The sequence below is a fragment of the Oncorhynchus keta genome, chromosome 28 (assembly GCF_023373465.1).
Source record: "Oncorhynchus keta strain PuntledgeMale-10-30-2019 chromosome 28, Oket_V2, whole genome shotgun sequence".
Taxonomy (NCBI): Eukaryota; Metazoa; Chordata; class Actinopteri; order Salmoniformes; family Salmonidae; genus Oncorhynchus; species Oncorhynchus keta.
The window spans coordinates 64,636,292-64,654,219 of record NC_068448.1 but is presented as its reverse complement, the minus strand read 5'-3'; the positions used below and the strand labels follow the sequence as shown (position 1 = coordinate 64,654,219).

General features: G+C 42.6%; 1 protein-coding gene across 1 annotated transcript; it reads left to right on the top strand.

Annotated features, from left to right (window-relative positions):
- The first annotated feature begins 5,172 nt into the window (after positions 1-5,172).
- Positions 5,173-17,847, top strand: LOC118374583 (probable G-protein coupled receptor 141). The gene is made up of 3 exons (XM_035761034.2): positions 5,173-5,423; positions 12,521-12,923; positions 17,051-17,847. The coding sequence occupies exons 2-3, from the start codon at positions 12,556-12,558 to the stop codon at positions 17,577-17,579; spliced, it is 897 nt and encodes a 298-aa protein (XP_035616927.1). The 5' UTR covers positions 5,173-5,423; positions 12,521-12,555; the 3' UTR covers positions 17,580-17,847.
- Positions 17,848-17,928: the final 81 nt, after the last annotated feature.

The following is a 17,928-nucleotide window of genomic DNA, read 5'->3' as shown; positions in this document are numbered from 1 at the left end:
AGTGCAGTGGGCAGCTGGGAGGAGGTGCTCTTGTTCTCCATGGACTTCAGTGTCCCAGAACTTTTGGAGTTGGAGCTACAGGATGCAAACTTCTGCCTGAAGAAGCTGGCCTTAGCTTTCCTGACTGACTGCGTGTATTGGTTCCTGACTTCCCTGAACAGTTGCATATCACGGGGGCTATTCGATGCTATTGCAGTCCGCCACAGGATGTTTTTGTGCTGGTCGAGGGCAGTCAGGTCTGGAGTGAACCAAGGGCTGTATCTGTTCTTGGTTCTGCATTTTTTGAACGGAGCATGCTTATCCAAAATGGTGAGGAAGTTACTTTTAAAGAATGACCAGGCATCCTCAACTGACGGGATGAGGTCAATGTCCTTCCAGGATACACGGGCCAGGTCGATTAGAAAGGCCTGCTCACAGAAGTGTTTTAGGGAGCGTTTGACAGTGATGAGGGGTGGTCGTTTGACTGCGGCTCCGTGGCGGATACAGGCGATGAGGCAGTGATCGCTGAGATCCTGGTTGAAGACAGCGGAGGAATATTTGGAGGGCCAGTTGGTCAGGATGACGTCTATGAGGGTGCCCTTGTTTACAGAGTTAGGGTTGTACCTGGTGGGTTCCTTGATGATTTGCGTGAGATTGAGGGCATCTAGCTTAGATTGTAGGACTGCCGGGGTGTTAAGCATATCCCAGTTTAGGTCACCTAACAGAACAAACTCTGAAGCTAGATGGGGGCGATCAATTCACAAATGGTGTCCAGGGCACAGCTGGGAGCTGACGGGGGTCGGTAGCAGGCGGCAACAGTGAGAGACTTGTTTCTGGAGAGAGTAATTTTCAAAATTAGTAGTTCAAACTGTTTGGGTATGGACCTGGAAAGTATGACATTACTTTGCAGGCTATCTCTGCAGTAGACTGCGACTCCGCCCCCTTTGGCAGTTCTATCTTGACGGAAGATGTTATAGTTGGGTATGGAAATCTCTGAATTTTTGGTGGCCTTCCTGAGCCAGGATTCAGACACGGCAAGGACATCAGGGTTAGCAGAGTGTGCTAAAGCAGTGAGTAAAACAAACTTAGGGAGGAGGCTTCTGATGTTGACATGCATAAAACCAATTTACTGCCAGTGCGTTGTCCTGTAGTGTTTCTACTGTACATTAATCCAGAGGCAAGACCTATTTTAACACCATCATCAACAATAGACATCTTTCAGTTAACTTCTGTTTCCTCCAAGAATGGTTGTACATGATCTTATCTTCTTTGGCACTACTACACTCAGCAGCCAGTTTATTAGGTACACCCATCTAGTACCGGATCCGACCCCCTTTGCCCCCAGAACAGCCTGAATTCTTTGGGGCATTCTACAAGGTGTCGGAAATGTTCCCACAAGGACGTTGGTCCATGCTGACGCAATGGCATCAGGCAGTTGCTGCAGATTGTTACTCCACTCCTCAAATGTTAGGATCCCCAGTAGCCGACGCCAATGACGACAGCTAGTCTTACTGGGGTCCGACGTATAACGGAAAATACATTACGGACAAAAGACTTTACAATTTACATACTTTTAAAAACATTAACATGTATCGTGTACATCTATCAGTTCCACATACATGTCAGTACATACACACAACAAGTAGGTCACATTGGGGAGAGGTGTTGTGCCATGAGGTACTTTTATTTGTTTTTTGAAACCAGGTTTGCTGTTCACTTGCACTATATAAGATGGAAGGGAGTTCCATGCACTTATGGCTCTTTATAATAGTGTACATTGCTTTGAATTTGTTCTGGGGACTGTGAAAAGACCCCTGGTGGCATGTCTGGTGGGGTAAGTGTCAGTGTTGTGTGTAAGTTGACTACACAAACAATTAGGAATTTCCAATACATTAATGTTTCTTATAAAACAAGAAGAGACACAGTCACAGTCTTTCCTCAACTCTTAGCCAAGAAAGACTGGCATGCATAGTATTAATATTAGCCCTCTGATTACAATGAACAGGAAGACGTGCCGCTGTGTTCTGGACGAGCTGCAGCTTAACTAGGTCTTTGCAGCACTTGGCCAAATGCATGCTTTTCAACCGTTCGCTGCCTGCACCCGCACGCCTGACCAGCATCACCACCCTGGATGGTTCCAACCTTGAATATGTGGACATCTATAAGTACCTAGGTGTCTGGCTAGACTGTAAACTCTCCTTCCAGACTCATATCAAACATCTCCATTCGAAAATCAAATCAAGAGTCGGCTTTCTATTCCGCAACAAAGCCTCCTTCACTCATGCCGCCAAACTTACCCTAGTAAAACTGACTATCCTACCGATCCTCGACTTCGGCGATGTCATCTACAAAATTGCTTCCAACACTCTACTCAGCAAACTGGATGCAGTTTATCACAGTGCCATCCGTTTTGTCACTAAAGCACCTTATACCACCCACCACTGCAACTTGTATGCTCTAGTCGGCTGGCCCTCGCTACATATTCATCGCCAGACCCACTGGCTCCAGGTCATCTACAAGTCCATGCTAGGTAAAGCTCCGCCTTATCTCAGTTCACTGGTCACGATGGCAACACCCATCCGTAGCACGCACTCCAGCAGGTGTATCTCACTGATCATCCCTAAAGCCAACACCTCATTTGGCCACCTTTCGTTCCAGTTCTCTGCTGCCTGTGACTGGAACGAATTGCAAAAATCGCTGAAGCTGGAGACTTTTATCTCCCTCACCAACTTCAAACATCTGCTATCTGAGCAGCTAACCGATCGCTGCAGCTGTACATAGTCTATCGGCAAATAGCCAACACATTTTTACCTATCTCATCCCCATACACTTTTTATTTATTTACTTTTCTGCTCTTTTGCACACCAATATCTCTACCTGTACATGACCATCTGATCATTTATCACTCCAATGTTAATCTGCAAAATTGTAATTATTTGCCTACCTCATGCCTTTTGCACACAATGTATATAGACTCCCCCTTTTTTTCCCTACTGTGTTATTGACTTGTTAATTGTTTACTCCATGTGTAACTCTGTGTTGTCTGTTCACACTGCTATGCTTTATCTTGGCCAGGTCGCAGTTGCAAATGAGAACTTGTTCTCAACTAGCCAACCTGGTTAAATAAAGGTGAAATAAAAAATAAATAAATATGACTGGACAAAAATCACGATAAGATAAAACTAGAGCCTATTGAGTTGAATGTCTTTCTGCCCATCATTTCATTTAAAGTACTCAAGTTTTTTCCATCATTCTTTATATCACTGATCTTGGCTTCATAATACAGTTTAGTCACAGAGTTTAGTCAGATAATTTCTCAATTTGCAGTATGTCAGCCAGACCTACAGTGCCTTCGGAAAGTATTCAATCCCCTTCACTTTTTACACATTTTGTTACGTTACAGCCTTATTATATTTCTTCAGTTTTTCAATTCTTCATCAAGCCATGGAGCCTTAACAGTTCTAACAGTCCGTTTCTTAACAGGTGCATGTTTATCAATAATTGGAAGAAGCAATTTCATAAATTCATGAAGTGCAGTGTCTGCATGATCCTTATGAATCATATCAGACCAACAAATATTTTTAACATCATCCACATAAGAGACACAGCAAAATCTTCTGTATGATCTCTTAAACACTATTTTAGGCCCAGCTTTTGGAATTTTGTCTTTCCTGGATATAGCCACTATATTGTGATCACTGCATCCAATGGGTACGGATACAGCTTTAGAACAAATTTCTACAGTATTAGTAAAAATGTGATCAATACATGTGGAGTATCTTGGTTGATTAATATCCCAAACCAGATTACAGGCACTGGTTACAGTGAGAAGCTTCACCTTGAACCGATGAAAACCAGTAAATATTCAGGTCCCCAAGAAAGTAGACCTCTCTGTTTACATCACACACACTATCAAGCATTTAAAACATACTATCTAGATACGGACTGTTAGCACTTGGTGGCCTATAGCAAAAATTATCTAGATACGGACTGTTAGCTCTTGGTGGCCTATAGCACCAAGTGCTAACAGTCCGTATCTAGATAGTTTTGCTATAGGCTACCAAGTGCTAACAGTCCGTATCTAGATAGGACTGTTAGTTTTGCTATAGCCCACCAAGTGCTATCTAGATACGGACTGTTAGTTTTGCTATAGCCCACCAAGTGCTATCTAGATACGGACTGTTAGCACTTGGTGGCCTATAGCAAAAAAAGGCTTTAGATGTGCCATGTGAACCTGCAACCACAACACTTCAATAACACTTGACATAAGAGTGTCGGCGACCGTGTGCCCACTGGAGACGCTTCTTCTTATTTTTAGCTGATAGGAGTGGAACCTGGTGTGGTCGTCTGCTGCAATTGCCCATCTAAGACAAGGATCAACAATTTGTGCGTTCCTAGAAGCCGTTCTGCACACCACTGTTGTACTGCGCCATTATTTGTCTGTGTGTGGCCCGCCTGTTAGCTTGCACGATTCTTTCCATTCTCCTTCAACCTCTTTCGTCAATGAGCTGTTTTCGCCTACAGGACAGCCGCTGACTGGATATTTCTTGTTTGTTGTACCATTCTCTGTAAACCCTCTACACTGTCGTTTGTGAAAAGCCCAGGAGGGTGGCCATTTCTGAGATACTTGATCCGGCACTTGACACCGATGATCACATTACGCTCAAAGTCGCTTAGGTCACTAATTTCGCCCATTCTAACGTTCAATCAAACCGCAACTGAATGCCTCAATGCCTGCTTTATATAGCAAGTCATGTGACTCACTGTCTGTAGGACTGATCCAATTTTGTGTACGGGGTAGTGTACCTAATAAGATGGCCGGTGGGTGTATTTCAGCTCTTTCTGAGAACAATGATGGAGTGATGATTTTGTTTACTGGAAGAGAAGTATTGGCTAATTTGGCACGTCTGAGAATATCTCTCAATTTTCACCACATCCTGTTTCAGTTCTGTTGAACAGCCTGGTCTCTCACCACATGGATTACACACACTTCATACACATTCTATTTTATGAGGCTGAATAATGATGTATGGAGCTGCTCACAGCCTTTGTAAACCCTAAGGCCTATAGAAAGACTTTAATATAGAGTCCTCCCAGAGAAAGACAGGAAGTGTTCTCTCTCTCTCTGTCAGTGTGGGTGCATAGAGCCGGTCAGAGGAAGTTGACAGCTCTGTGGCTGAGCTGCCATATGTGTAATCCCTTCTCGTGAATGTGGCGTTGTGTGCTTCTGACTCTGCAGACAGTATGTGAAAAGGACATGTCAAACGCACTGTGCTTTTTTACAAAGAGAAGGGGGTGGTAAAGCAGCTCTGGTAAGGGTGGTGCATCGGTCACACTCTCTCTCACACACATACTGTATGCCCTGACACTCACAAAAACTTCCTGACACTCAGACCACCCTGATTTCCTTCTCTGTGGAAAGTTTTTACCTGATCCATCAGAAGGTAGGTCTACAGAATGTTTTGATATTGCTATATATTCTATTGTAATTTTTCAGAACTTAAGACTTCTGTAATGACATGAGACTTACTTGATAGATTTTAAGGTTGTGAGGATTGTGTTGCACATGGGTTGTTTTCCTAATAGTTGAATTTTCATTCTTTTGTCACTCCCAGTAGATATGGACAGGTACAATCACTCACTGTATTACAATATGTGTCCACTGTGACCGACAGTATGTATATAATGCAGGGCTGTAGTACCCGAGACCACATTGAGTGTCTCAGTGTTGGATACATTTGTACTCGGTCTTGGACAGTGAGGACTGGTAATTTCTTCCCGAGACCAGCCAAAACCAGCAGAGTAAAAACTCAGAATTATCAGCTTCCTTTCAGTCAGAGCATAAAACCGCTTCGCCAGGCCAAATATATACACTCCTTTCTTGAAACATTAGTATCTTAACAGCCTTTATATCTATTATAGACATGTTTGCGCAGTGCTGAACCTATAGACTTTCAGTGTGTGACAGGTTAGTACAGTGGTGAACCTATAGACCTTCAGTGTGTGACAGGTTAGTACAGTGGTTAACCTATAGACCTTCAGTGTGTGACAGGTTAGTACAGTGGTTAACCTATAGACCTTCAGTGTGTGACAGGTTAGTACAGTGGTGAACCTATAGACCTTCAGTGTGTGACAGGTTAGTACAGTGGTGAACCTATAGACCTTCAGTGTGTGACAGGTTAATACAGTGGTTAACCTATAGACCTTCAGTGTGTGACAGGTTAGTACAGTGGTGAACCTATAGGTCTTCAGTGTGTGACAGGTTAGTACAGTGGTGAACCTATAGGTCTTCAGTGTGTGACAGGTTAGTACAGTGGTGAACCTATTGGACCTTCAGTGTGACAGGTTAGTACAGTGGTGAACCTATAGGTCTTCAGTGTGACAGGTTAGTACAGTGGTGAACCTATAGGTCTTCAGTGTGTGACAGGTTAGTACAGTGGTGAACCTATAGGTCTTCAGTGTGTGACAGGTTAGTACAGTGGTGAACCTATAGGTCTTCAGTGTGACAGGTTAGTACTGTGGTGAACCTATAGACCTTCAGTGTGACAGGTTAGTACTGTGGTGAACCTATAGGCCTTCAGTGTGACAGGTTAGTACAGTGGTGAACCTCTAGGCCTTCAGTGTGACAGGTTAGTACAGTGGTGAACCTATAGGTCTTCAGTGTGACAGGTTAGTACAGTGGTGAACCTATAGGTCTTCAGTGTGACAGGTTAGTACAGTGGTGAACCTATAGGTCTTCAGTGTGACAGGTTAGTACAGTGGTGAACCTATAGGTCTTCAGTGTGACAGGTTAGTACAGTGGTGAACCTATAGGTCTTCAGTGTGTGACAGGTTAGTACAGTGGTGAACCTATAGGTCTTCAGTGTGACAGGTTAGTACAGTGGTGAACCTATAGGTCTTCAGTGTGTGACAGGTTAGTACAGTGGTGAACCTATTGGACCTTCAGTGTGTGACAGGTTGGTGATTCTGAAAGGACAGCAACCATAATACCAGCGCACTCATGTAAGAGAGGTCACTTTTTGTAAAACACAAAGGGCCAGTGGTGTAGTGGAGGGTATACACAGGCCAGTGGTGTAGTGGAGGGTATACACACTTTTTTTTCAGCGGGCATTGCTTATACTCACTTCTTAATCCCTACTGTTGAGTATCAAAGTAGTGTAGTGGAGGTATATGACTTATCAATTACGTACTACAATAGAGAAATCATGCAGTAGCCAACACAATCGCAAAGCCCGCAAAGCCCGTGAAATATATTCACATGCATGTGCGCTGAACACATAGCCTAGTTACAGCGGAATATCATCTGCAGACAGCAAGAGTGTGCAGCTCTCAACTGGTTTTGGCATGGAGCAGCTCACAGAAGAACGACATCGGTAGCCCGGTGGGTAGGAAAGACGTTTCAACGTATGATATCTACCAGTAAATGTTAATGTTAACTAAGGCAACAATGGGTGTGTAAACCAGGTATTGAAAAGTTTAGTCCGAAGTGTTGGTTCGTAGGCTACTTGTGATGTGCAATTGTCATCATGCCTGTTTGTATCACGGGGCATCCACACAGGGCACCTTTCCTTCACTGGGTGGGCAGTTTGGGAACTTTTTGACAAAATTAGACTATACCACCTTCTCCAGGCATCAATACATAGGGCCGATGGAAAGACAGCAGTCACACACAGCATGATGTTAAAGGATAAGCAGTGCATAAACTCTGACATAATAAGCCAGTAGGTTTCAATCATAAAAAGACAAAAAAAAAAACAACCATTGAGCATTTCCCAATCAAAATGTAGAACTATCACTTCCCATTGCAAAAACATTTCACATTTAGTACAAAGTAACCAGTGACGTAAAGTTTAAAGTGGAACTGACAGCGGATATGAAACAGACAATCATAATATCAGTCAAAAATATAAAATTCCCAGTTTATCCTACAAAACCAACTTTATAAAGGTTTTAAACATAGGTTATATTTGAGTCAACATTCCATGACATACACTAAGGCATTGTTGGCAGAATAGATGGATCCAGTTCAATGTATGATTAATATAATTCACCAATACATTTATTGGTAGTCCAACAAATATTACTATTAGGTTGTAAATCCCAGCTGGCCTGGTACATTCTCTGCTGCCTCCATTCAGGATGCACTGTTTCAGTTTCAATGATTCAATACTCTGGACAAAAACAGACGAATGTAACTAAGGCTGGGAATGTCAATACAATCAAACTAGCAAGGGCAATGATCACAAGTCAGTCATAATGTAGCTAATAGGCTAGCACATCTATTTATGTAGCAAGCTAAAAACACGGAGCCTAACCGTAGCTATCTAGCTAGCTGCTAGGAGGATGTCATGTCATGTCATTGGAGGAGTGGGTGATTGACTGATGTTTTCCCCTCATATAGTTTTTCAGTGGCTATACACAGCTTTAGATGCAGGTGTCATTTGGTTAGCTAGCAAGAACATGAACGATTGTTATCCAGTTAGCATATCTCTTGCGTTCGCAAATTCACTCTGTCTATCTACTCCGATTTCAGAGCACTCTCGTCTGAGTGTGCCAGAGAACAGAATAATTGATGAATTTACGAATGTGCAACACTTACTGAATATGACCGGTGTCAGTAAGCGTAGGCAAAAAAATGTAATAGTTAGTCACGAACACTAGATAACATGCTCTGCTACGGCGAGTAAAATGGTCAGAGTAAGGTGTTCTCTCATTTGTGTCTGGAAGTAGCTGGCTAGCAAGCTAGACAACTTTAGCCAGTTAGCTTGGGTGCTTGGTTGGGACAAGAATGCATTGTCAGACAAGCTGCAGAAGGATGAGGAGGCTACAATTTAGCAATTTTGACGGCCAACAAGCTGAAAAAGTTTGAGAGGGTTTATCTAATGTTCCTTTGTTAGATTTGAGCTCATCTTGCTCTGGTTAGCGTTAGTTGTTAATCTTGTTGTTGATGTGCATAACTAAGGGAGAGAGAGCACACCTTTTCATGGTTGTTTAATCAATAGAACTGTAATGTTCCCAAATGTCAAGTCAAATCAAATGTTATTGGTCACATACACATGGTTAGCAGATGTTAATGCGAGTGTAGCGAAATGCTTGTGCTTCTAGTTCCCGACAATGCAGTAATAACCAACGAGTAATCTAACCTAACAATTCCAAAACTACTACCTTATACACAGTGTAAAGGGATAAAGAATATGTACATGAAGATATATGAATGAGTGATGGTACAGAACGGCATAGGCAAGATGCAGTAGATGGTATCGAGTACAGTATCTACATATGAGATGAGTATGTAAACAAAGTGGCATAGTTTAAAGTGGCTAGTGATACATGTATTACATAAAGATGCAGTAGATGATATAGAGTACAGTATATACATATACATATGAGATGAGTAATGTAGGGTATGTAAACATTATATTAAGTAGCATTGTTTATAGTGGCTAGTGCTATTTTTACATCAATTTCCATCAATTTCCATTATAAAAGTCGCTGGAGTTGAGTCAGTGTGTTGGCAGCAGCCACTCAATGTTAGTGGTGGCTGTTTAACAGTCTGATGGCCTTGAGATAGAAGCTGTTTTTCAGTCTCTCGGTCCTTGCTTTGATGCACCTGTACTGACCTCGTCTTCTGGATGATAGCGGGGTGAACAAGCAGTGGCTCGGGTGGTTGATGTCCTTGATGATCTTTATGGCCTTCCTGTGACATCAGGTGGTGTAGGTGTCCTGGAGGGCAGGTAGTTTGCCCACGGTGATGCGTTGTGCAGACCTCACTACCCTCTGGAGAGCCTTACGGTTGTGGGCGGAGCCCGACAGGATGCTCTCGATTGTGCATCTGTAGAAGTTTGTGAGTGCTTTTGGTGACAAGCCAAATTTCTTCAGCCTGAGGTTGAAGATGCTGCACCTTCTTCACGACGCTGTCTGTGTGGGTGGACCAATTCAGTTTGTCCGTAATGTGTACGCCGAGGAACTTAAAATTTACTACCCTCTCCACTACTGTCCCGTCGATGTGGATAGGGGAGTGCTCCCTCTGCTGTTTCCTGAAGTCCACAATAATCTCCTTTGTTTTGTTGATGTTGAGTGTGAGGTTATTTTCCTGACACCACACTCCGAGGGCCCTCACCTCCTCCCTGTAGGCCGTCTCGTCGTTGTTGGTAATCAAGCCTACCACTGTAGTGTCGTCCGCAAACTTGATGATTGAGTTGGAGGCGTGCATGGCCACGCAGTCGTGGGTGAACAGGGAGAACAGGAGAGGGCTTAGAACGCACCCTTGTGGGGCCCCAGTGTTGAGGATCAGTGGGGTGGAGATGTTGTTACCTACCCTCACCAACTGGGGGTGGCCCGTCTGGAAGTCCAGTACCCAGTTGCACAGGGCGGGGTCGAGACCCAGGGTCTCGAGCTTGATGACGAGTTTGGAGGGTACTATGGTGTTAAATGCTGAGCTGTAGTCAATTAACAGCATTCTCACATAGGTATTCCTCTTGTCCAGATGGGTTTGCGATTGCGTCGTCTGTGGACCTATTTGGGCGGTAAGCAAATTGGAGTGGGTCTAGGGTGTCAGGTAGGGTGGAGGTGATATGGTCCTTGACTAGTCTCTCAAAGCACTTCATGATGACGGAAGTCAAATCAAATCAAATTGTATTTGTCACATACACATGGTTAGCAGATGTTAGTGCGAGTGTAGTGAAATGCTTGTGCTTCTAGTTCCGACAATGCAGTAATAACCAACAAGTAATCTAGCTAACAATTCCAAAACTACTACCTTATAGACACAAGTGTAAGGGGATAAAGAATAAGTACATAAAGATATATGAATGAGTGATGGTACAGAGCGGCATAGGCAAGACACAGTAGATGGTATTGAGTGCAGATGGATATATGTAAACAAAGTGGCATAGTTAAAGTGGCTAGTGATACATGTATTACATAAGGATGCAGTAGATGATATAGTAAATATACAAAGATGAATAATAATATAATAATGCATTATATTAGGTAGCATTGTTTAAAGTGGCTAGTGATACATGTATTACATAAGGATGCAGTAGATGATATAGAGTACAGTATATACGTATACATATGAGATGAATAATGTAGGGTATGTAAACATTATATTAGGTAGCATTGTTTAAAGTGGCTAGTGATATATTTTACATAATTTCCCATCAATTCCCATTATTAAAGTGGCTGGAGTTGAGTCAGTGTGTTGGCAGCAGCCACTCAATGTTAGTGGTGGCTGTTTAACAGTCTGATGGTCTTGATAGAAGCTGTTTTTCAGTCTCTCGGTCCCAGCTTTGATGCACCTGTACTGACCTCGCCTTCTGGATGATAGCGGGGTGAACAGGCAGTGGCTCGGGTGGTTGCTGTCCTTGATGATCTTTATGGCCTTCCTGTGACATCGGGTGGTGTAGGTGTCCAGGAGGGCAGGTAGTTTACCCCCGGTGATGCGTTGTGCAGACCTCACTACCCTCTGGAGAGCCTTACGGTTGTGGGCGGAGCAGTTGCCGTACCAGGCGGTGATACAGCCCGACAGGATGCTCTCGATTGTGCATCTGTAGAAGTTTGTGAGTGCTTTTGGTGACAAGCCGAATTTCTTCAGCCTCCTGAGGTTGAAGAGGCACTGCTGCGCCTTCTTCACAATGATGTCTGTGTGGGTGGACCAATTCAGTTTGTCTGTGATGTGTACGCCAAGGAACTTAAAACTTACTACCGTCTCCACTACTGTTCCATCGATGTGGATATGGGGGTGTTCCCTCTGCTGTTTCCTGAAGTCCACAATCATCTCCTTAGTTTTGTTGACGTTGAGTGTGAGGTTATTTTCCTGACGTAGTGAGTCGTTTAGCTCAGTTACCTTCGCTTTCTTGGGAACATGGACAATGGTGGCCCTCTTGAAGCATGTGGGAACAGCAGCCTGGGATAAGGATTGATTGAATACGTCTGTAAACACACCAGCCAGCTGGTCTGCGCATGCTCTGAGGATGCGGCTGTAAAGTAACATATTTGCAGAAATCCATTCAGGTGTATTTTTGACAAAAGCGTTCTAATGATCTAAAGTCACGCTGTTGTAACCAACTGTAAACACATAGTCCAGTTCAAAGTGAATGATGGCAGGTCCTACTGCCTGTAAACACACAGTCCAGTTCAAAGTGAATGATGGTGGGCCTGTGTTGCAAATGGCTTGTTTGTATAAAGGTCTACTGTAGCTCTGATAATACTTATTTTTATAATACTTATTTTCCACCATAATTTGCAAATAAATTCATTAAAAATCCTACAACGTGATTTTCTGGATTTTTTTCTCATTTTGTCTGTCATAGTTGAAGTGTACCTATGATGAAAATTACAGTCCTCTCTCATCTTTTTAAGTGGGAGAACTTGCAGAATTGGTGGCTGACTAAACTTTTTTGCCCCACTGTATCATGTCAATACCTACAATAATGATATTGTGTGGTTGGTTGTTTACCCTCCTAATTTGAATTGATAAGAGTGTCTGCTTTACTGCATTCTGTTCTCTATCTCTCTCTCTCTTCTCCCCATCCCCCAGCGAAGTTGTCGTCTCAGGTTCCCTCTAACTCTACCATGTCCGACGAGCCGGAAACCCTGTCCATCCTCACACGTCTTACCCTGTTGTCCATCTATAGCCTGGTCCTGGTCATTGGGGTCATCGGGTTGGCCCTGATGATCCACATCCTCCAATCCAACATGCGATCAGTCATCACCATCGCTATGCTCAACCTCACCCTGGCCCACTTCCTGTTCCTACTCACCGTACCCTTCAGGATCTACTACTATGCTGCTGGTTACTGGAAGTTGGGGGAGATGCTGTGTAAGGTGGTCAGTGCCATGATCCACGTGCACATGTACATGGCTTTTGTTTTCTACGTGGTCATCCTCGTCATACGACTGCTGGGGTTCCATAGCAAGAAGGATCGCTACGAGTTCTACAGGTAGTGAAGTTAACTACGTTCTACAAATAGTTAACTGTGTCCTACAGGTAGTTAATTTAACTGTGTTCTACAGGTAGTTAACCATGTTCTACAGGTAGTCAACCTCATTGTAAAGGTAGTTCACCGTGTTCTACAGGAAGTTAACCCTCTGTGTTCTACAGGTAGTTAACCCTCTGTGTTCTACAGGTAGTTAACCCTCTGTGTTCTACAGGTAGTTAACCCTCTGTGTTCTACAGGTAGTTAACTTAACCGTGGTCTACAGGTGATTTACTTAACCATGGTCTAAGGGTAATTAACCGTGGTCTACAGGTCGTTGACTACCTATAGACCATGGTTAGATTAACGACCTGTAGACCACAGGCTGTTAATTACCTGTAGACCACGGTTAAGTTAACTACCTGTAGACCACGGTTAGGGTAATTACCTATAGACCACGGTTAGGTTAATTACCTATAGACCACGGTTAGGTTAATTACCTATAGACCACGGTTAACTACCTGTAGACCACGGTTAAGTTAATTACCTGTAGACCACGGTTAAGTTAATTACCTGTAGACCACGGTTAATTACCTGTAGACCACGGTTAATTACCTGTAGACCACGGTTAATTACCTGTAGACCACGGTTAATTACCTGTAGACCACGGTTAAGTTAATTACCTGTAGACCACGGTTAAGTTAATTACCTGTAGACCACAGTTAATTACCTGTAGACCACGGTTAATTACCTGTAGACCACGGTTAATTACCTGTAGACCACGGTTAATTACCTGTAGACCACGGTTAATTACCTGTAGACCACGGTTAATTACCTGTAGACCATGGTTAATTACCTGTAGACCACGGTTAAGTTAATTACCTGTAGACCACGGTTAAGTTAACTACCTGTAGACCACGGTTAAGTTAATTACCTGTAGACCACGGTTAAGTTAATTACCTGTAGACCACGGTTAAGTTAATTACCTGTAGACCACGGTTGAGTTAATTACCTGTAGACCACGGTTAATTACCTGTAGACCACGGTTAATTACCTGTAGACCACGGTTAATTACCTGTAGACCACGGTTAATTACCTGTAGACCACGGTTAATTACCTGTAGACCACGGTTAATTACCTGTAGACCACGGTTAACTACCTGTAGACCACGGTTAATTACCTGTGGACCACGGTTAATTACCTGTAGACCACGGTTAATTACCTGTAGACCACGGTTAATTACCTGTAGACCACGGTTAATTACCTGTAGACCACGGTTAATTACCTGTAGACCACGGTTAATTACCTGTAGACCACGGTTAATTACCTGTAGACCACGGTTAATTACCTGTAGACCACGGTTAATTACCTGTAGACCACGGTTAAGTTAATTACCTTAACGTGGTCTACAGGTAATTAACTTAACCGTGGTCTACAGGTAATTAACTTAACCGTGGTCTACAGGTAATTAACTTAACCGTGGTCTACAGGTAATTAACTTAACCGTGGTCTACAGGTAATTAACTTAACCGTGGTCTACAGGTAATTAACTTAACCATGGTCTACAGGTAATTAACTTAACCGTGGTCTACAGGTAATTAACTTAACCGTGGTCTACAGGTAATTAACTTAACCGTGGTCTACAGGTAATTAACTTAACCGTGGTCTACAGGTAATTAACTTAACCGTGGTCTACAGGTAATTAACTTAACCGTGGTCTACAGGTAATGAACTTAACCGTGGTCTACAGGTAATTAACTTAACCGTGGTCTACAGGTAATTAACTTAACCGTGGTCTACAGGTAATTAACTTAACCGTGGTCTACAGGTAATTAACTTAACCGTGGTCTACAGGTAATTAACTTAACCGTGGTCTACAGGTAATTAACTTAACCGTGGTCTACAGGTAATTAACTTAACCGTGGTCTACAGGTAATTAACTTAACCGTGGTCTACAGGTAATTAACTTAACCGTGGTCTACAGGTAATTAACTTAACCGTGGTCTACAGGTAATTAACTTAACCGTGGTCTACAGGTAATTAACTTAACCGTGGTCTACAGGTAATTAACTTAACCGTGGTCTACAGGTAATTAACTTAACCGTGGTCTACAGGTAATTAACTTAACCGTGGTCTACAGGTAATTAACTTAACCGTGGTCTACAGGTAATGAACTTAACCGTGGTCTACAGGTAATTAACTTAACCGTGTTCTACAGGTAATTAACTTAACCGTGGTCTACAGGTAATTAACTTAACCGTGGTCTACAGGTAATGAACTTAACCGTGGTCTACAGGTAATTAACTTAACCGTGGTCTACAGGTAATTAACTTAACCGTGGTCTACAGGTAATTAACTTAACCGTGTTCTACAGGTAATTAACTTAACCGTGGTCTACAGGTAATTAACTTAACCGTGGTCTACAGGTAATTAACTTAACCGTGGTCTACAGGTAATTAACTTAACCGTGGTCTACAGGTAATTAACTTAACCGTGTTCTACAGGTAATTAACTTAACCGTGGTCTACAGGTAATTAACTTAACAGTGGTCTACAGGTAATTAACTTAACCGTGGTCTACAGGTAATTAACTTAACCGTGGTCTACAGGTAATTAACTTAACCGTGGTCTACAGGTAATTAACTTAACCGTGTTCTACAGGTAATTAACTTAACCGTGGTCTACAGGTAATTAACTTAACCGTGGTCTACAGGTAATTAACTTAACCGTGGTCTACAGGTAATTAACTTAACCGTGGTCTACAGGTAATTAACCGTGGTCTACAGGTAATTAACTTAACCATGGTCTACAGGTAATTAACTTAACCGTGGTCTACAGGTAATTAACTTAACCATGGTCTACAGGTAATTAACTTAACCGTGGTCTACAGGTAATTAACTTAACCGTGGTCTACAGGTAATTAACTTAACCGTGGTCTACAGGTAATGAACTTAACCGTGGTCTACAGGTAATTAACTTAACCATGGTCTACAGGTAATTAACTTAACCGTGGTCTACAGGTAATTAACTTAACCGTGGTCTACAGGTAATTAACCGTGGTCTACAGGTAATTAACTTAACCGTGGTCTACAGGTAATTAACTTAACCATGGTCTACAGGTAATTAACTTAACCGTGGTCTACAGGTAGTTAACTTAACCATGGTCTACAGGTAATGAACTTAACCATGGTCTACAGGTAATTAACTTAACCATGGTCTACAGGTAGTTAACTTAACCGTGGTCTACAGGTAATTAACTTAACCGTGGTCTACAGGTAGTTAACTTAACCGTGGTCTACAGGTAATTAACTTAACCATGGTCTACAGGTAATTAACTTAACCGTGGTCTACAGGTAATTAACTTAACCGTGGTCTACAGGTAATTAACTTAACCATGGTCTACAGGTAATTAACTTAACCGTGGTCTACAGGTAATTAACTTAACCGTGGTCTACAGGTAGTTAACTTAACCGTGGTCTACAGGTAATTAACTTAACCATGGTCTACAGGTAATTAACTTAACCGTGGTCTACAGGTAATTAACTTAACCGTGGTCTACAGGTAATTAACTTAACCGTGGTCTACAGGTAATTAACTTAACCATGGTCTACAGGTAGTTAACTTAACCATGGTCTACAGGTAGTTAACTTAACCATGGTCTACAGGTAATTAACTTAACCATGGTCTACAGGTAGTTAACTTAACCGTGGTCTACAGGTAATTAACCATGGTCTACAGGTAATTAACTTAACCATGGTCTACAGGTAGTTAACTTAACCATGGTCTACAGGTAGTTAACCGTGTTCTACAGGTAGTTAACAGTGTGTTCCACAGGCTATATAGCACACGTATTATATTGTATATTGGCCATAATCCACAAACCCCTGAGATGCCTTATTGCTATTATAACCTGTTTACCAATGTAATTTGAGCAGTAAAAATAAATGTTTTGTCATACCCGTGGTATATGGTTGGATATACCACAGCTGTCAGCCAATCAGCATTCAGGGCTTGAACCACCCAGTTTATAATGGTAGTTAACTATGTTGTAGAGGTAGAGAGGTGTCTCTCAATGTGTGGCATGGCATGGGGGATGGGAAAGGCAAATATCTGTTCCTCACAAAATCACTAAGGGTCTCCTCTCTTCTCCAGGAAGTTGCATGCTTTTGGCGCCAGTGTGGCAGTGTGGACAGTGATGTTTATGGTCATCCCCCCCATCCTTTATTACAAATACGGCAAGGACGTCCACAATAACACCACCAACAACAAGACAAACACAATGTCCGACAATTACTCCCACTGTTTCCAGTTCGGCAACCACCTGGAAAAACACACTGTTGCCAGGGTGCTGAACTACATCATGAGCTCTGTGATCATCATTGTGGCCTGTGTGCTGACGGCACTGCAGTGTCATGTCATGGTCCTTCTGACCAGGAAGTATGGGCGAGACTGCATGTCTCACCAGGAGTTCTGGGCTCAGCTGAAGAGCCTGTGTTTTGCTTTGGTGCTGCTGGTGTGTTTTGTCCCCTATCACATGTTCAGGATGTACTACCTGGGACACCTTGACCTGCAGAACATTAACGAGGTATTCCTCAGTCTCACGGCCTTTAGCTGTTTCGACATGCTTACCTTCCTAGGGAGGGGACACTGCTATATGTGTAACAGAGCACGGACTGTGTGACCTCTTCTCACACAAACTCAGAGCCGAAACCTTTTTAAACAGTACTTTAGCGCCATCTGCTGCTTATTCATATAGCTACACAAAAGAGTATGTCTACAATAGACTTCACTATAATTTATTTATAATCTTATTGGAATTTAAAATAACTTGTGCCAATGATGTTTCTCTCTATATGCCGATTTCACTGTTTGCTCAAACTATTTGTAAGGGTGAGATCTGGCTACATGGTCCACATATTGTAATAAATAAATGCATTGCTAAAATGTTACTGTTCTACTATTATTTTGTGAAACATTACCTCACTCTTTCCCCCGTCTCGACAGAATTGGCAATGCTGACACCCCCCCCC